The sequence below is a fragment of the Colossoma macropomum genome, unplaced genomic scaffold (genome assembly GCF_904425465.1).
Source record: "Colossoma macropomum unplaced genomic scaffold, Colossoma_macropomum, whole genome shotgun sequence".
NCBI classification, from domain to species: Eukaryota; Metazoa; Chordata; class Actinopteri; order Characiformes; family Serrasalmidae; genus Colossoma; species Colossoma macropomum.
In genome coordinates this window covers 23,950,596-23,971,551 of record NW_023494799.1, presented here as the reverse complement: position 1 = coordinate 23,971,551, position 20,956 = coordinate 23,950,596, and the positions used below count along the sequence as shown (strand labels likewise).

The window sequence follows — 20,956 nt, the reverse complement described above, 5'->3', positions numbered from 1 at the left end:
GTAGTCACATTCTGGTGCTGGAGGCATTAATAACAGCTGTACCTTTTAAGGTGGAACAGGAAAATCTGAACAAGAATGAGAAGCTGGCGAATGAGAAGCTGAATTCAGCTTTGTGGCATATGTAAGGTTTAGTGGTACAGGCTATTGTTAACTGACGATTGCGCGACAATTGCTCTCAGTTTGTGGAGAAACACACAAGTAATGTAATTAGTAGTGTAATGAATTACATTTCTATAGGCAGTAAATAAGTAAACACCTGCTAGCAATGGGTGTAGCAGAAACACCTGAACTCAATTATTAGGAGGGTGCCCACATACTTTTGGCCATATAGTGTAGCTGCAATGTAAAAGAATAGAGCAAATTCCAGACACCAAACATGTCCAGGCTTAGGATAAGAAGAAAATTGTGTACGTTTGATTTTTCATCAAACTTTTCCTTCAAGAGAGAGATAATGACAGACAGATGGGGGAAGAGAGAGAGTGCAGGGCCCTTTTGTTGAGCAAATGAAGAGGGATATGGCTGGATGGATGGTTGATGGGTGCTACCTCCAGGCCACACTCTGGAGAAGAGAATGAATGAGCCTTGTCATTGGTGGAACATGCTGGCTATAAAAGGGAAAATGTGATGGAGTGAAAGAGTGATGTTTTTCTGATCTCCAGGTTGAGGCTTCCGGTGGGCTATCACGGCCGAGCTTCTTCTGTGATAGTGTCAGGAACACCTATCAGAAGACCCCAGGGTCAAATGAGGCCAGACCCAGGTAACCATGCACATGCACACTAATATACACTATTTTAAAACATTACAGATTACCTCTCCACTTTATTAGAAACCCCTCTCTTGTAGCTCCACCTAGCTATACATTTACAGACTGTAGCTCACCTGTTGAGGCACAGTTTGTGTTAGCCATCCTCTAGTCCTTCATCAATGGTCAGCTTCTGACCACAGAGCACCTTTGGCTGGATATTTACAAGCTGTAATTGTAAACCTATGTAGTGGACCTATAAGGTAGATGGAGCTCATAAAGCATTTTAAACAGTTAAGCTTTCCTTAATTATGAAAAACATACAATTAATCAAAATGTTTTTTGACTAGTACTGTAGAAAACTGTTACAGTGGATGTTGTTACTTGGTAAACGCTCCGCTCTCTCTCTCTCTCTCTCTCTCTCTCTCTATCTCTATATATATATATATATATGCTCTTTGTGCTCAGAGAACTTTTGTACATTTTAATGCACAATCACAGTTTATTTACAGTGTGAATTTAACATATTAGAAAAAAACATATTAGAAATATGGCCTGTGCAAAAGTTATGGCACCTTTTATATGCTGTACTTTTATTCTAATATGTTAAAATGTGCTGAAAAATGTCTGTGTTCACTGTAGAGGTTTGCAAAATTACTTAATCATTCAATGGTTTAGTTATGAACAAAATCATTCAGAGTGGTTCGGTGTGAAATGCGCCTTACTAGAGTCAGAATGGTTCACCATTATAGTACTAGTAACTAGATTTTGTTTACATTAAAACCATTGAATGATTAAGTAATTTTGCAAAGTCTGTGGAGTTCCCCTTTAACTCACTTACACTTAAAAAATCAACAAAACGTGTAATTGACCAGGGCTGTTCAAACATTTGCATACAGCTATATTTCAGGTATATTAGACTCATAATGTATTAGGAAAATACTGAATCAATATCAATACCGCCAGCCTTTCTGCCTGTCTTTTACTATTGAGGACCATGACACTGCATGTTTCAGCAGCAGCCGTGTCAACAGGCCCTCATTACAATAACCTCAGCATTGCTACCCCATGGCCTCAGGCCACTGACTGATAATAAAAGTCAAGAGAAACTTTGCATGGATGGCTTACGTTAAGTTGCTCAGAGGACTCCAAGGTTAGTTCTCTTATTACATCCCCAAATATTTGCCTTTGATCAGCTGCGTTATGCTGTCGTCCGACACCAATCGCTGCTGCAGCTTGACACTTTGGTTGATCTGAACAAGCAGCGAGTTAGAAAGCTGAATGTTAATGTAGCGTGGATGTGCTGCCTGCTGGAGCGTGCTGGAGTGGACGTCAGAACGGCTGTCAGACTCGAGTCTGTTTATTTATTTTCCTCTTCCTTTTTGTTTCAACAGCCAAGCCGCCAGTGTTCGGGGCCAGCAAGCAGCTGGACATTGAGCTGGAAATGGTGAGGGTGCTTTTACTTTAGCTATTTCAGCCTATGTTAAAGGGGAATTCCACTGATTTTTTAAAACGTCTTCATAATTAAAATGTTAAGATGTACACAAAGTCATTTTTAGTGGTTTGGTGTGAAATGCTCCATTCTAGAGAAACTTACAGAGTCAGAATTGCTCACAGTGGTGGTGATAGGAACCAGACGTCTGATGAGTTTAATGCAGAAGCACTGCTGTGTCTGATCCACTCGTACTAGTGCAACACACACTAACATACCACCACCACGTCAGTGTTACTGCAGTGCTAAGAATGATCCACCACCCAAATAATACCTGCTCTGTGGGGGTACTGACCATTGAAGAACAGGGTAAAAAGGGGCTAACAAAGAATGCGGAGAAACAGATGCACTACTGTCTGTAATTGTAGAACTACACAGTAAACCTGATGGTCACTAGATAGGCCATAATCACTTTAAAAAGCATTCATAAGCAGTTATAACATATTAATAAAAAGGGCAAAAGTGAGCTGTTATATCTGATGAATATGAATATGTGATTAAGCTGACAGGTTTAATGCTGACTGATGAATAAGACAAAGTAGGATCACATCAAAGCTTCATAATCTGAGGTTTAGCGTAGTGGTGTTTACTATGAACTAAACAACAGGTCGCTGTGGCCATTTTTTATTTATGTGTTGTAAATGCTTATTAATGATTTTAAGGTCTGTATGACCTAATTAATAACCATTAATAAACTCATTTTAAACCATTTATGAACGCTTTATAAAGGTAGTCTCATTTTAAAGTGGTACCAAAATTTTGAAATGAAGCAGTCCTACTCTCACAGTGCTTTGTGAGACAATCAGTCTTATCAGAGAAAAGAATAAGATTTATTGTTGTGATAGAAGATAATTTTCTGTTTGGACTGTGATAATTTCAAAACTATAATAACGCTGCTTTTTACAAAAACATCAGAAAAATATTATGATATATATCAGGTATTGTGAAAACGCCTTCTAGTTCTTCCATATTTCCCATCCTTAATGCTCACTAATGCTCATTTATTTCACCCCAAACCTTGAGTGCATTTGCAAAATATCATTTTGCAGCAAATGAAAAATATAATAAATGTAGTTCTTCACTTGTGAACACATAAAAATATAACCATTTTCACTTCATACTCAGTTACTCTGGTTGTAACTTCAGTTAGTTTGTGCATGTGTGTTGTAGGCATTCTTCGTGGGTGCTGGAAACAAGCTGGGAGAGCCAATCCCCATAGAGAAAGCTCACGAGCACATCTTCGGCATGGTCCTGATGAACGACTGGAGCGGTGAGTGTTCTCTTCTTCTCCTTTAGCTGCCCAGAAACACCCTCAATAAATCATGACTGTGCTGCAGCAAGATGATGTAGAAAATAACATTATTTATGCATTTAACGTTGCTAAGATGTCATTTTTAGCTGTGTAGGAGAGAGTAGTTTACTTTTATCCTGTCTGTTCTACACATTAAGATTCAGTTCAGCTGCTTGGCGTGTATCTCTGGTCGAGTGTGAGTCAGTTGGGTTTTATGAGAGCAATAATCAGGAATAAAGTGTATACTGAAGGTCAGAGAGTGCACTTCAGATCTCTATAATGGAGCGTCTCATCAAAGCTCACGCTCTCCACCACCAAACACACATCTGACAGCTGTTCTCTCGAAGGATCAGGCTGAAAGCTTCAGGTTACTGTATAGCAGTGATTCACAAGTACGTACACGGAGCATTTAGCACCCACAGAGGATATACACAGGTCAGGCATAACATTATGACCACACTGCAGGAGGTGGTCATAATGTTATGCTGATCGGTGTATTTTGAATATGATATGTTACATAAAAGATCAGATCACTACAAACATACAATGTTATGATGTTAAACTAATAAATATTAAAGAGACCCATTTGTGACATCCTGTCTTTATAAAAATAATATATGGCCACAACTTACTAAAGCATACTAAGCTGTAGGAATGAGAAAAGTAAGTCGTGGCCATAACATAGTGAGGCGTTTAAATAAGGTAATAAAGTTGAGATAATAAGGTTGCTGCAATTCGGTAAGGTGTGGAAACGTGATGATGTCTTGATAATGGACTTGTGGCCACAAGTTAGTAAAGCATGGGAATGAGATAATAAACATGGCATGGGAACAAGGCAATGAAGTTAAGATAATTGAGTCGTGGCCACAACCATGTAAGGTGTGGGAATGAGATAACATAGTTGAGATAATTAAGTCATGGCCACAATTAAATAAGACATGGGAACAAGATAATGAAGTTGAAATTATTAAGTCAAGCCACAACTTAATAAGTTGTGGGAACAAGATAATATAGTTGAGATAATTAAGTCATGGCAACTTAGTAAGGCATGTGAATGAGATAATGAAGTTGACATAATTAAGTCATGGCCACTATTTATTAAGGTGTGGGAAAAGGCCAACATAGTTGAGATAATTAAATTGTGGCCACAAATTAGTAAGGCATGGAAATAAGATAACATAGTTGAGATAATTAAATTGTGGCCACAAGTTAGTAAGGCATGGAAATAAGATAACATAGTTGAGATAATTAAGTTGTGGCCACTACTAAGTAAGATGTGGGAAAGAGACAACATAGTTGAGATAATTAAGTTGTGGCCACAACTAAATAAGGCATGGGAATAAGACATAAGGTAATTAGATAATTGAGATAATTAAGTCTAAGCCACAACTTAAGTTGTGGGAACAAGTTAACATAGCTGAGATAATTAAGTCATGGCCACTACTTAGTAAGGTGTGGGAATAAGACAACATAGTTGAGATAATTAAGTCGTGGCCACAGTTAAGTAAGGCATGGGAACAAGATAATGAAGTTGAGATACTTAAGTCGAAGCCACAACTTAAGTCGTGGCCACAATTAAATAAGGCAAGGGAACAAGATAATGAAGTAGAGATAATTAAGTCATGGCCACAACTTAGTAAGGCATGTGAATGAGATAATGAAGTTGACATAAGTCATGGCCACAATTACGGAAGGCATGGGAACAAGATAATAAAGTTGGGATACTTAGGTCGAAGCCACAACTTAATAAGTTGTGGGAATGAGATAACATAGTTGAGATGATCAAGTCATGGCCACAATTGAGATAATTAAGATAATTAAGTGAATAAAGTTGAGATACTTCAGTCGAAGCCACAACTTAATATGTTGTGGGAACAAGATAACATAGTTGAGATAATTAAGTCAGGGTCACAACTTAGGCATGGGAATGAGATAATGACGTTGACATAAGTCATGGACACTACTTAGTAAGGTGTGGGAAGGAGACAACATAGTTGAGATAATCAAGTTGTGGCCACAAATTCGTAAGGCATGGGAATGAAATAACATAGTTAAGCTTTTGCCGCAATTTGAATAAAGCATAGGAACAAGATAATGAAGTTGAGATAATTAAGTCGAAGCCACAACATAATAAGCTGTTTGAACGAGATAATAAAGCCTTGATAATGAAGTCATGGCCACAACTCAGTAAAGCATAGCTTAATTTTTTCATAACATGCATTAAAATCCCAGTTTCACGCTCTCATAAGTTGTCAGATGTCACCAGTGGGGTTCTGTAGATTACAGGCTATTAAAGATATTTATTAATTAAAGATAATTATGATACAGATCTTTTTACTTGCCAGACAAAAACAATGTGGACATTATGCTAAATAATCCTTGCTCAGCTGTTGTTGTCTATTGAAAATCTTTTGGCCCCGAAAGAGGTTTAATCCTGTAAAGTTTGAGAGCTGACATCATTGTGGCCCTTGGCATTTGGCAGTTTAGTGATTTATCAGCGATAAGTATCAATTGTTTCAATATCAGCCGATAGTATCAGCCAACCGATATATCGGTCAGTCCCGGGTTGGATGTATACATTTATGAACCCCACCTGTTTCGAGAGATCAGAGTAGGCCTCGTGTTTTCCATCTTCATCCATCCTGTTTTCTTCAGAATAACCAAGCTGACATTTTCCATTAGCTGAAGGTGGATGGCCAGAGCTGCCTCCTGTTGGCTCTGAAATATGGAGCATATCTCACAGGGCCCCTATAAAACTTCAGAGAGGCCCTGACGGGCGAACTTGACGACGTGGCGGTGATTTACGGCTGTTTCCCGGTCATGCCAAAATGGTCTTTCAGAGTAACCACTGCCGTCAATTTCTTTTATTATTCCATCACCCCCTACTGCCAGTCTACAATGGCGTCTTCCGCATCTCGCTGCGGCCGATATTGCTGTTTTATAAGCGCTTGAGGAGGTTCTGGAAATGAGAAACTCTGAGGGGTGGGTGCTGTGCTGGAGCTTGGTGAAGTGTGGGTGCCAGGCTTTATAGAGTGTTGCACTCCTGTTTGTTTGTTTGGCTCCTGTTCAGAGCAGATTGTTGAATCAGATTGAGTTCTGACTTTCAGTTTGTTTTCCTTCCGAAGAGCCAGTGTGTGTGGATGCATTTATATATCGCTGCTTTTTCATTCCATATGTCATTCGAAGTGGCAGTTGTTTTTATTATAGCCCTGTATGAGCTTTGCATCTAAATAAAATAGATGTTTTATTGCTGATTTACAGTTTATTAAATTTGAATGAAGACAAGTTAGATTCCTGTACAGCTACTCTAAAACAATATATACTTTGAATCAATATAATAGCTCAGTATAGCCTTAAAAACTAAACTAAGTTATTGATCTAAAGATCTGTTCACTCACCAAAGGTTTTGACATTTTTTGGGTTCTATTATATCTTAATATGGCTTAACTACTTTGAAATAACTTTCTATATTACTGGATTTTATTAAATAATAAAGGTTCCTTAATGGTCCTGGGCTTTGATGAAACATTTTTAGTGCTATAGAACCTTTACAGTATATAATGGTTCTTGCTACTTTTAAAAGATGCTTCATGCTCACGTCTCTTTAGGGAACCAAAGGTGGTTCTTCTATGGCAGAGGTCTTTAAATTTGAGCCTGGATTTTGTAATCATGTGTTGGTGTGGCACTGTGGTTCAGTCAGTCACACCAACAGGTCAGTTAACTACCAGCTATTACAAAATCCAGGCCTGGAAACTGAAGAACCCTTTTGGCACCTTTATTTTTAAAGTCAACCCAGAATCTTTTTACCTTGTTGATTTGTGTACCTGATGTAATAAGCATGATTCATCATATTTGAGATAAAATTCTTGTTTTTCCTGTAGTCACCCATCAAAATTTGGTGACTTTTGTAGCCGCTAAAATATCTTCTGATTTTTGATGACATCACTGTGCACCAGCAGGCGGGGGAAAATAATATATTAATATCATCATGTTTCACCTCATCCTCCCACCACTCCACCCTGATACTGATATTTCACTCACTAATACTTCACATTACAAAATGAGAATGTGATATGATTTCCCGTTCATGCTGACTTCATAAGTGTAGCCAGATACATAGTTCGATGCATCTGCATTTATACATACACAAATATATGACCCTGGGAATACAGCGCCATGAGAATACAGCACCCTAGGAATATAGTGCCCTGAGAATATATGACCCCGGGAATATAGTGCCTTGGGAATATAGGGCTCTGGTAATATAATGCCTTGGGAATATAGGGATGACCCCACATAATGGAAGCTCATTAGCATGCTAAATAGTGTTGTGTGAATTTTATTTAACATTGTTTAAACTTTATAAGGCTTAGGACCCTAGGAAGATAGGGCTGTGGGAATATATTGCCTTGGGAATATAGGACCCTGAGAATATAGTGCCTTGGGAATATAGGACCCTGGGAACATATTGCCTTAAGAATATAGGGCCCTGGGAATATAGTGCCCTGGAAATATAGGACCCTGGGAATATAGTGCCTTGGGAACATAGGAACCTGGGAATATAGTGCCTTGGGAATATAGGACCCTGGGAATATAGGGATGACCCTTCGTAATGGAAGCTTATTAGCGTGCTAAATAGCATTGTGTAAATTTATTCAACATTGTTTAAACTTTATGAAGTTTGAGTTCCTGGGAATATAAGACCCTGGAAAGATAGGGTCCTGGGAATAAAGAACGCTGGATAGTGATGAATCCAAGCAATGGACAGTTTGGACCTTGGGAATATAGGGCCCTGGGAATTTAGGACCCTGGGAATATAGGGATGACCCTAAGCAATGGAAGCTTATTAGCATGCTAATTAGCATTGTGTAAACTTCTATCCCTAAATCATCACACACTTGCCTCAAACTGTGTGCAGGTGTTCAGTGTCTCTAATAGACTCACTAATGTGGTTTCTGGTACTGTATGACACACTGTGATCTAAAAGCATGGACTGCAGTATTTTGTATAGCTAAAAACAGCAGTAGCAGCCATGCAGAAGCCTTTATCTGTACTTTTGTTAAACTGCTGTCTTTTTGGGGCAGAAAGAAGATTTTGTGTGTGTGTGTGTGTGTGTGTGTGTGTGTGCGAGAGAGAGAGAGAGAAAGAGAGAGAGAGAGAGAGAGAGTATATATCTTGGGCTAAATTTATGGAATCATTTCTCTCTGCAGCTGAGTGGAAGAAATGAAACTTTGATTTGACCAAACAGGAGTGAAATAGCTCCGGTTAATGAAGCGGCTCCCGTCTGAGAGCTGCCGGCCACACGCCTGTTAACTTTACAGGAAAAATGAAAGGAACTGAATTTCATTTTAGAAGCGCACATTACAACTTAGTGAAGGAACAATGAGCAGGACTTTCATGAGTTCAATCCAGGCAGAGAAGAGCATCTGACGTGGCGTTAACGAGTTTACTGGAGGTCAATGGAGTTTATCTATCAGGAATCAGAGGAGGAGCCTCAACCCATTTACCAGTGAATGTATTGTTACTGCAGGCTCACTCACTCACTCCTTCTCTCTCTCTCTTTGTTTCTCTCTCTCTTTTTCTCCTTTTCTCTGTCATATCATATCATATTCATATATCATATTCATATTCTCTTTCTTTCTCTTTTGTCTCTCTCTCACCATCTCTCTTCATCTATCCTCATTTTCTCTTACTTTCTTTATCTTCTCTTTCTCTTTTTCTATCCATTCTCTCTTTCTCGCTCTCTCTCTTTTCCATCCTCTCTAACTCCTTTTTATTCTCCTCTCTTTCTCTCTCATTTTCTTTCTTTCTTTACCCTCTTTTTTCTATCCACTCTCTCTCTCTCTCTATCCTCTCTCTCTGTCTCTCCTTCTTTTTTCCCTCTCACTTTTCCCTCTATCCTTTCTCTCCCTTTCTAATTTTCTCTATCATATTCCACTCCTCTTTGTTTCTCTTTTTCTTTCTCTCTCTCCATCTTTCTCTCGTCCTCTTTCACTGTCTTTATTTTTGTTTGTTTCTTTCTCTCATTCTTCTCACTATCTCTCCTTTTTGTCCTCCATCCTGTCTTACTCTATCCTCATTTTCTCTCTCTTTCTTTATCCTCTCTTTCCCTATCTCTCACTCTTTTTTCTCCTCTCTCTCCTTCTTTCTCACTTTCTCCCCTCTCTCTCTCTCTAGCCCGGGATATCCAAGCTTGGGAGTATGTGCCATTAGGCCCATTTTTAGGGAAGAATTTCGGGACCACCATCTCGCCCTGGGTCGTGCCAATGGAGGCTTTGATGCCCTTCATGGAGCCAAATGCAGTTCAGGTAAATCTAAATCTGTGTTCAATATGTCAGTAAATAATGCTGCTACACAATATAAACAAAGTACTAGTCTGGCTGTTATATTGTTGCATATTGTGATTGCAGTACAGCTGATGTTATGACGGCAAAATTTTAGAGTCATATTACTGGAATCAATGAGCCTCATTACCAACTGTTTCTTAAGAAAAAATTTCTTCTTTAAACCTACTTAGTTTATACAAAGATTCTGACATTCACCGATGTTTTCTTAATTGGGATTTGTTCTTAGGTAAGAACAGAATCTACACACACTCAAGAGCACAAAGGTGAACAATTTTGCCCTAAGAACACGTCATGAATCTAAACTTGTTCTTAGGACCTTTCTCAAGAACAGATTTAAGAAGAAACCTAGGAAGACATTGGTAAATGAGGCCCATTCTATACTTCTAAATGTTATTGTTTGTCTTAAGATCCTCCGTAAGCTTTTTCTTAGGAAAACTTTTGTGAATCTGGGTCCTGAACTTCTTTCAATGAGTTTTGAGTGACAAATAATTACAACATGCTTTTGATGGTCATAAATAGCTTCCAAGGGTTTTATTGCTTTTAAAAGTCAGTACCAAGCCTGCCGTTTGTGCTCAGACTCTGCCACTTCTGTTATTATTTACAGGACGCTCAGCCAGTTTGCAGTGTAACCTTTTCACGTTTGATCAGTTTGATCACAGCCTTTATAAGCAGCACGACTGAATTTATTGTGTTTGGGTGAATTTGTTATGACAGCTGGTTTAGAAGCACTGAGACGAGCTTTGTTTCGAATGTCAGGATCTTGCTGCTTTGTCATTTAAGCAGTGTTTTAAAGGCAAAGGCTTGTTGTGAGCATAATAGTATTTGGCATATTTCGGAACAGACTCACTTCTCTCAGTGTCCTGGCTTGTACTCTTACTGTGGATTGTAAAACTGAATATGGCATGAAGGACATTTGTGCAGCAAATGCTTTTCTTTTGTTTATATTAAAGCAGAGGTTCCCCACCCTGGTACTGGAGTAGCCCCTGTCATGTGCATTGTAGTCTTTTCACTGCTCCCAGCACATCTGATCTAACTAATCAGCTTAGTAACAATCCATCCTTGGCATGCTAGAATAGGAAAACACTACAGGGGAGGGCAGTGGGTTTTACAGGACCAGCACATTTCATACAGTGTTCAGGGCTTCTTTGCTTTACCTTTTTACTTCTTTTGTAGAACTGTTGTATAAGAGCAGGAGAACACTCTGTCATGTGTTACCGCGAATAACATCACAGCTATGATGATCTACGGTATAAGCCAAAGTCTAGAATTCACAATAACTCACTCATTCTTACAGTCATGCCACATTGTTGAAAATGAGAGGTCAGCTCAACTCAGAATGATATAGTAACTGATTACTTTTCTTGAGTTGACTCAACTTGGGAGCACAAGAGTTCACACAACTCAAACTTCTTAGTTGAGTCAAAAGGTCTCTTAATTTTTTAGTTCTGATCTCAGTGAGGTAAATAAAATGAACTTTCTTTTTATACTCAGCTCCCCCACTAGCCAGGACTCTTTCCATCACACAATCCTGCTAGACATTTTTCCTCTTGGGGACACACTTATGGATGGCTATGGCATCGCTGGGGCTCAAACTTACAACCTCCTGTTGGGGTGACGGCTTAGTCCATTGCACCATTCAGAAACACATGAAGCAACTCAGATTTTGTGTCTATGAATGTTTAATACACTGGAGAAAATATTTGTTGTTTTAACGTTAAAGCATAGCATCGTCTCATGTGGTGCAGATGTCTAATAATTCATCCCAACATCAGTAGGTTGTGAGTTTTAATCCCAGGAAGACCATAGCTGTCCATATCTGGAAGCCCAAGAGGAAAATACGCCGGATTAGACTGTGTGATAGAAGGAGCGCCAGCTAGTGATGAAATAAAAAAACGCAGATTCAGTTTGTTTATCTAACTGAGATGCAGACCTAGAAACAGTAGCTGGGAGAACTTTTGACTCAGCTAAGAAGTCTGAGTTGTGTGAACTCTGGTGTCCTCAAGTTGAGTCAACTCAAGAAAAGTCATGTAATCAGTTTCTATAACATGTTAAGTTGAGCTGACTCATTTTTTACAGTGCATGTGGTAATGTACGCCCATTAAACACGTTTGGCAATACATTATTCATCAATAACCAACACTATTGGACCAGCCCCTCCCACTGCGTCTATTATGAGACATATCAACAAGTAAGAGAGTAACAGCAGAATTCTTCTCATAGCACTAACCATTGCCAAAACACAATCCCGCTGAATTGGAAATCAAGGACTACCAACATCACTCACTGGAAAAACTTACTCATAGGAAAGCAAGGAAAAACACAAGTAGAAGTCATCTTGGAACCTAAATTACTTTGAGCCGAGTAAATGATGATTTATGCAAGCTGTTAGCACAGTGCTAATTACCCATACAGAAATCTGATGTATGGCAATATATGGATTTCATACATATGAAATATATTAGCATCTATGGAATTCCCTTACTTCCAACTTATATATGTCACATATAGACATATATGTGACATACATGCCAACTTATTTGAAATTAGCCATTTTCAAATATGGGACATATGTTTTAGCCATACATCAACATATACAAACACTCATGTGTAAGATATATATGTAATAATATATAATAAAAACATTATTCGTATATGGATGGTAAATATTAGCTTTATCTTATATAGCATTTTAATGTTGTAATTTTAATCTTTTTTGTTTCTTCCACATACTTCCAAATGAAGTGAAAATGAATATAATAGCTCCATAACTGATCTGTAAAACATGATAGGCAACAGAATCATTTAAACTTGAAATATACATTATATAAAATATTTTCTCTGACACAAATAATTTAATACATAGATATATTATGTAAGATAAATGTAAGATAAATGATGAATGTGGTCACCCACCTATTTGATACTTGATATATACACAACATATACGCATATATATTTTGAGTCTTTACGATATATGTTCATATATGGCCATGTATCAGATTTCCGTGTGGGTAGTGAGGTATAAGCTTTTTTTGCTTGTTAGCTAAGCCTACATTAGCCTCGTAGCTCCTTTAAAGAAGTAAACTTTACACCCCAAACATGTTTTGTCTGATCAAGTACATTTGTGGTAAGGAGGAAAATTGTGTAAATTTGATTTTTCACCAAACGTTCCATCAGAAATCACTTTTGAAACATTAAATTGTATTTTATTTGAAAGTTAAAGGGTTTTCAGAGGCTTAATACAGAGTGGTTTAGGGCTTGTAGGGATTTTAGCCCTTAGCTACATTGACTAGTGCCTCATGCAGAAACAGCTGATCATGGTTAAAAATGATAATCATATCTGGGGTTAAAGAGAGAAGCTGGGCTGATCTCAGTGAAGGTCCTGGTGGAGGAGATGCTTCAGAGTGATGGAGGCGGCAGAGCAGACTGCAGACTTTGCATGTGAGGGGCAATGAGACGTGCTAAAGTCTGTTCTCAGAGTTATTAACAACCGCTTTCTCCATCCGGACCAAGTGGAGCGAGGAATAGTCTCCTCTTTCCCCTCTTTCTCAATGCTCATTTGAGTCAAGGTTTTCAGTCACTGTGTGTAGCAAATATAAAAAAAAATCAAATTTAAGCAGAAAAAAGTCATCTTAACCTGTGTCCCACATTTTATGTGCACCCAAACCTCGTAAAAAATGAAACATTCAATTCCAAAAAAACATTAAATTCCAAAAAAGTTTTTTGGCATCATGTTACCAAACTTATTGTTAGAAAAAAAGGAGTATGTATTTAAATATTTTTAATTTATGTACAACCTTATTTCCAAAAAAGTTGGGACATTGTGCAAAATGTAAATAAAAACAGAATGTAATGATGTGCAAATGATTTAAACCCCATATACAATTGAAAATAGTACAAAGGCAACATATCAAATATTGAAACTGAGAAATGTCATTTCTCAGTTTCAATATTTGATACTGCAGGCAGGCCAGTTTAGCACCTGGACTCTTTTACTATGGAGCCATGCTGTTATAATATGTGCTGTATGTGGTTTGGCTTTGTCTTGCTGAAATAAGGAAGGCCTTCCCTGAAAAAGACGTTGTCTGGATGGCAGCTGATGTTCCAAATCATATATATATCATCCAGCATTAATGGCGCCTTCACACATGTGCAAGTCACCCATGCCATGCGCACTAATACACCCCTATACCATCATGGATGCTGGCTTTTAAACTGTGCACTGACAACAAGTTGGGAGGTCTTTAACACAGTGTCCATGATTTCCAAAAAGAATTAGAAATTCTGATTCATCGGACCACACTTCTCCACTTCCCCATAGTCAATCTTAAATGAGCTTGAGCCCAGAGAAGGCAGCAGCGTTTCTGGATCCTATTTATATATGGTTTCTTCTTTGCATGGTAGAGTTTAAACTTGCATTTGTGATTGCAGTGCCAAACTTTCCCGGTCTTTTGTTGCCCCTTCCCAACTTTTTTGAAACGTATTGCTGGCATCAAATTCAAAATGTCCATATATTTTACAAAACGCAATTAAATTTCTCAGTTTCAGTATTTGATATGTTGCCCTTGTTCTATCTTCAAGTAAATACTGGGGTTAAATGATTTGCACATTATTGTATTCTTTTTATTTATTCATTGTTTCTTCATTTCTTCATTCTTCATTGTTTTTACTTCCATTTTACACATCATCCCAACTTTTTTGGAAACAGGATTGTATACTATATGCTTATTTAGCATGCAACATGGGCACCCTGTCACTTTAAGCACTAAATGCTGCTTATTTTAGACTAATTTAGGCTATTTTAGACTAAGTGGTCAGCCAGCTATATAACAAAGATGAATACTTAAGTATTTAGATTTTTCCTATTCAAAAGAGTTTGTGTTTTGCTGTGACTCTCTATATGCACATCCCTGATATTTGACCTGACAGTATTTTGATTTTAGGACCCAGAGCCACTTCCATATCTTCAACACCAAGACCCGTACACCTTCAACATCAACCTCTTTGTCTCCATCAAAGGTATGTGCTTAAAGAGGTGTCAGTGATTTTTAAGTCCATTTTTTGTAATATTCTGTGAAAAGTTTCTCACGATCTCACAAATATTTGCAAAGAGGCAAAGTTGATTTTGAGATCATTTGATCTAAATATCGAGCTGGATCTGTGCGTGTGACATTAATACGTAAAGTCCCCACCTGATGCCTCTTTTAAATGATTGCTTCAGGCTGTACAGGCCAACTCGCAGCACTGCATGCTCACAATATTTTAGCCTGTTTTTATTCTGCTGACTCAGCAATGCTACTTCTTTTCAATAAAAAAAAAAAATCTTACATAGTGCAGCTGTAAAATCTACATCATGCCTGATTTCAGTAGCATATTTCACTCTCCATCAGGGGAAGGAATGAGAGAGGCAGCCACCATTTGCAAGTCCAACTTTAAGGTAAGAGATCAGCAGTGCTTGGGTCTAAACTGGCCCTGTCTGACTCCCTCACATGTACAAAATGCTTTTAATACAGTTGAGCATGTTTTCCATGTTGGCTAGCGATTAGTTTAAGTAATAAAGCCTAAGCAGGTTTATGGAGAGAAAAGAGCGTCTCACATGATCACAGGCCATTTGTATCCATGACGTATAAAATATTGTATAAAAGTCTAAAAAATCTGCTAAATAAGTGTTTTTCAAGCTTTAATGTACACATTAATTTAGTGCAAGTGAAAATGGTGTTTTATGTATAATATTGTTACAAATACATGCAAATACATGTCCATCATCAGTAATTAAAATTCCATCTTAAATATTACTAAATAAAGTTAACATTAATGTATATTTCTAGATTTGTTTCCATACTTACACTTTTTGTATATTTCTGCATAAATTTGACATAAAACTTCATCAGATTTTCACACAAGTGCTAATAGTAGATAAAGAGAACCAAATTAAACAAATGAGACAAAAATATTAGACTTGCTCATTTATTTATTGAGGAAAATGATGATGTTTTAGGACAAATTAATGCAGAAATATAGAACATTCTAAAGGGTTCACAAACATTCAAGCAGCACCTTATATCAATTAAAAAAAAACAACAACTTTTTTTAAGTCACTTTTTGTGTCTTTTACTTTTTCCTTCATCAACCCAAATTATTTAGCCATGAAAATAATATACTGTTTCATTAAGTGTCACAGTAAATGATGAATGATGAACAATGACTGACATTCTTGACAGGATCCATCAAGCATAACATTCACCCCATCACTCAAAATAGACAGAGAAACTGCTTTTTACATGATTTATTGCAATATTCTCAGAAAAGCCGTATAACTCACTGATGAATAACTAACATTAGAAGTTCTAGCCTTGATAACAGCTTGGCAGCCTCTAATATTCCTCAAATATTCCATCCAGTCACAAGCCACTGGCAATCGTGTTTGTAACAATAGTTTGCAAAAGAAAATCATTAAAAATATACAAAACCTTCTCTTCAAACCAATAAAGATACTCTGATGAACTTGAAGTTGATTGTTGAAGATAAATTTACCCAAGGCTGCTTTATACTGAGTAAACTTTTGCTGGTATTTTTTCTTATGTTATTGAAAAGTAACTGTGAAAAAGTTTATGTTTAAGTAGAAAGTTCTGAGTACGTCCCCTCCAAAACATGAATTTCCACCCAATTTTTTTATCATCAAAGCCAAATTCTCCCAATCCTGATCTCTTTGGATCTCTGCATGTCAGCTCTACGATGCCGTGTATGTTGCGCTGCTTGTTTTAGCCTGTTTGCTGAGGTAGAGCTGGGTGAGTCTGCGCTATGCAGGGTTCGTTATCAATGCAGACAGCTGGCCATGTCCACTCAGTAATAACATCCAGGCAGCAGATAGAGGACGTAAAGCTTTTTCACACATTTGCAAAAAATACACCATAAAACTGTTCATTAACTGTTTATTCATTGTTTTGTTTCAGTTTTTTTGTATGATCTGTTCTTAGTGTTTATATTGTGTGTAATATATTGTCTGAAAGGCTGATGCAAATAATAATTCTGCTTTATATGTACTTATGGCAATAATATACTCTAATCTACATCGTAGATTTGAGTATATTATTTTGTAGGCCAAAGGTTACCAGCATAAATTTATTGTAGCTTACTTGTAGTACCTGTTTTATATCACTTGAGCTGCACAGATTTTGTGAAATATGCTGCATTTTGACAGATGCTATTTATTTAGATGATTTATTATTAACCATTATGCTACAGTGTTAAATGCTTCAGTGTTTTCTGAGTTGAAGTCTTGAAAATGCTTTACATTTGTATATTTTTCACAGATTTGATCAGATGATGAATTTTTTTTTAACAAAGCAACCAAATATCAAATATCTAAGATCCAATAAGTCTTTGTATCATGCATATTTATGGCATTAAGCTAATATCTTTGTCTGAGGGTGTATATACGAGAGCGAGAGAGAGATATTGACACATGTCCTGTGTTTCCTTATTAGTATATGTACTGGACAATGAAGCAGCAGCTGGCCCATCACACGGTGAACGGCTGCAACGTCCGGCCGGGAGATCTACTCGCATCTGGAACCATCAGTGGACCGGTCAGTGTGTTATTGTAATATTAGTTAGATATTGATTTTGCATCCATGTCTATCATGTATATTTGGTTATTATCAATGTTAAAGCCCCAGGGAACCAAACATTTAATTCTAATTAGGTTAATCTTGCTCTTGAGGCGACACAATATACATGTACAAAATATGTCCTATAAATATGTCCCATGTCTGCCACTCCACCTGCATATCATTGCTGTCCAAAGGAAATTAAGTATCTCCGGAATTGTAAGTTTACATGAGCAGGCAAGATCATAATTGGATTTCTGCAGTTATCTGATTATTCAAATGGTCATGTAAACACCATACTCCGATCTAGAAATCAGATCAAGAAATCCGATACAGAGAGCTGGATATTAGCTCAGTAATCAGATTTCTCAGTGCATGTAAACTTTTGCTCTGATTTCTTTTGGATTTCTCAGTCTGCACATGTGCGAAAACAGAAATAAATAATAATAAACACAATCACTGTAAAGTTTTACACAATGTAAAGGAACTAAAAATCGCAAAAAATGGAGATTTTTTTTGGGCAGTGACACGTACAGCCTGTTTCACTCACGTCAATAAAGCATCATCATTAGAATATTAGGCGACACACACAGGTCTCAGTTAGGTCTGATCTGCAGTTTTTATCCAGCGTTTTATTATATTTATGTCTTTTTCATTCAAATGATTCTAAAGTGGTAAACACATTCAAAAATAAACCATCTCTGAAATGGTAAAACCATTCTTAAGAGTTCATTTATGTTAACACAACAATTTTGTATATTATTTGAGCTAATTTTGGACAATGTATGTTGGTCCATTCATTATGAAATATTCAAAGTGGTGTTTTTAAAGGAAGGGAAAATGGTTTCGAGATGATTTTGACAGCAGGTTTGTATAGTGAAGGTTTGTGTGTGTGTGTGTGTGTGTGTGTGTGTGTGTGTGTGTGTGTATGTAGGATCCAGAAAGTTTTGGCTCCATGTTGGAGCTCTCATGGAGAGGCTCGAAGGTGATTGATCTGGGCAGAGGAGAGAGCAGGACCTTCCTGAAGGATGGAGATGAGGTCACTATTACAGGTGGGTGTGCAGAGTGTGTGAAGGTGTGTATGTGTGTGCATGTGTGTTTTGAGAGAGTTGGTGTTGGTCACCACCACTGTAAAGAAATCTGAACCATTTCACACCAAACCACTCTGAATCACTCTGTTTACATTGCAACAATTGAATTATGCAGCAAGTCTGTAAAACAGGATCACTCATCTGTCCCTTTTTCATGGAAACCACCATCACTGGCTGTGTTTACATGCAAAGATTTTTGCCAATCTGTTGGAATATATTCCGATTATAGATTAAGACTGAGGTGTTTGTGTACTCTATACTCAACAATCTGATGGAAAACCTTCGCTTACATGCAAACTACAATTAATCCAATCAAAAATTCCACTCATGCCTAGAGCACCGCTTAGTGTAGACGTTACCATGACAACGAGCATCACATGAGTCCAGTCAGAGTGAGACGAGCAGCAGTGAGCAGTGCTTGTGTTTTAAATTGCTTTAAAATGATGTCTCAGGAAAACATACTTCACATGTACTTATTAAAGAAGGCTGAGAGGAAGACGTCGTGTTCTGAGACACATAAGCTTATAACGTCATAAACTTTCTCTATGACATGACACACATGCGCAGAACGTACTTAAACTTTCCAATTGGGAATGTAATCAGATACAGGCGTTTACACATATATTATCCTTATACTTAACAGATTTTTTACAGGATTACCCACTTTGTTCAATTGGATAGAAATTGTATTCCAAATGGCTTCAGTCGGACTAGTCTACTTTGATTGAGGTGTTTACATGGACATATTCTATTCCAATTGAGCCTTAAGTCTGATTATTAATGGATTGTTAGGCTGCAGGTAAACGTGGCTAGCGTTAAAAACAAGTGAAACCCATCAGATTAAAGTGGGCAGGAGGTGGGAGGGGTTTATGCTATGGACACACCCACACTCAAATTACCTGTTATAAATCAGTTATTAATTGTAGGGGTTGTTATTTTTGGCGTTTATTTTGTTAGAGGGAGGCGAGAGGCAGTTTGAGGACTTTTATTTATCTGAGCAGAAACAATCTGTGTAGAATATAATTAAAACTGTATAACCAAAACAGTTGAATACATAAAGTATTGAAATCAAAAAATGGAATGTAAACTTGACCTCAGAATTGAAAGTCATATCAAACCTGAAAATGTGCTTTTTATCTTTCTCTCACTCTCTCCATCTCTCTTTCTCTCTCGCTCACTGTCTCAAATTCTCATTCACTCTCACTCTCTTCCCCCTCTCCCTCTCTTCCCCTCTCTCTATCCTTTTTCTCTTTTTGCCTTTTTCATTCTCACTCTCCCTCCATCTCTCTATCTTTCTCTTACTCACCCTTTCTCTCTTCACTCTCTGACATTGTTTCTCTCACTCTCGTTCTTTCTCTAACTCTCTCCATCTCTCTCTCACTTTCTCTCACTCTCTCTTTCTTTCTCGCTCACTGTCTCTCATTCTCTCTCTTGCTCTGTCTCCATCTCTCTTTCTTTCACTCACTCTTTCTCTCTCTGTCTCTCTCTCATCCCCCTCTCACCCTCTCTTCACCTTTTTTCTCTTTCTGTCTGTCCCTTTCATTCTCTATCACTCTTTCTCTCCCTCTTTCTCTCACTCATTTTTTCTCTTTTCTCTCTCTCACATTGTCTCTCTCATTCTCATTCTCTCTCTCTCTCTCTCTCTCTCTCTCTCTCTCGCTCTCTCTCTCTCTCTCTCTCCCTGTAGGTTATTGTGAAGGCCGGGGTTACCGTGTTGGTTTTGGTCAGTGCCAGGGGAAAATCATTCCTGCCCTGCAGCAGTGACCGACCTACCTCTCTCTCTCTCTCTCTCTCTCCATCCCTCCATCCATCACACAACCTGCTGGGCTCTTCACTCACGAAATAGTGCCTTATCAGTCATGTTGAAATATTCATGACCTTTTAAAACCTCTCGTCGTGGAGGCCAAACGCTCTCGGCGGGAATGAAGCCGAGACCATTTTTATTAAAGTCACTGCTGCGTCACTTCGTTACACAACGTCACAACTCGTTTCTCAGTGCAGTGTGTTTCCTACGACAGTATTATAATGTTTATATGGGTGTTTGTTACCCAGAGCCTGTAATAAAAGTTACTGATTTCTTTAAACTTTGTTATTCACTTATTAGTTAACGGCTCTGTTTTTTTGACTGCAAAAAAGACTAACACTGGTTTTAAACATAAAGGGCCCATATCCCTCAATTTTCTTCTATTTTATTTTTATTTCGCTGAGGTCCATTTACAATATTTATGTGGTTTTATGTACCAAAAAACAGCCATAATTCAATTCTACAGTTTTTTTTTCAATGTATGGCTTATCATTAAACAGGCTGTTCCTTTAAGGCTGGTATATGAGCTGGTAAATGAGCTCTTTTCTGATTGGATGTCGTGTACTGTGCCTCATTTAA

At 37.7% G+C, this 20,956-nt stretch overlaps 1 protein-coding gene across 1 annotated transcript in view; it reads left to right on the top strand.

Annotated features, from left to right (window-relative positions):
* fah (fumarylacetoacetate hydrolase (fumarylacetoacetase)) overlaps positions 1-20,750 on the top strand; it is a 30,536-nt gene extending 9,786 nt beyond the window's left edge. The window contains exons 6-14 of the mRNA XM_036586483.1: positions 660-757; positions 2,137-2,189; positions 3,405-3,504; positions 9,703-9,833; positions 14,816-14,891; positions 15,263-15,309; positions 17,360-17,461; positions 18,417-18,534; positions 20,261-20,750. Of these exons, the coding sequence (XP_036442376.1) occupies positions 660-757; positions 2,137-2,189; positions 3,405-3,504; positions 9,703-9,833; positions 14,816-14,891; positions 15,263-15,309; positions 17,360-17,461; positions 18,417-18,534; positions 20,261-20,337 (802 nt within the window). The 3' untranslated portion in view covers positions 20,338-20,750. The remainder of the gene's footprint in view (positions 1-659; positions 758-2,136; positions 2,190-3,404; positions 3,505-9,702; positions 9,834-14,815; positions 14,892-15,262; positions 15,310-17,359; positions 17,462-18,416; positions 18,535-20,260) is intronic.
* The last annotated feature ends 206 nt before the right edge of the window (positions 20,751-20,956 follow it).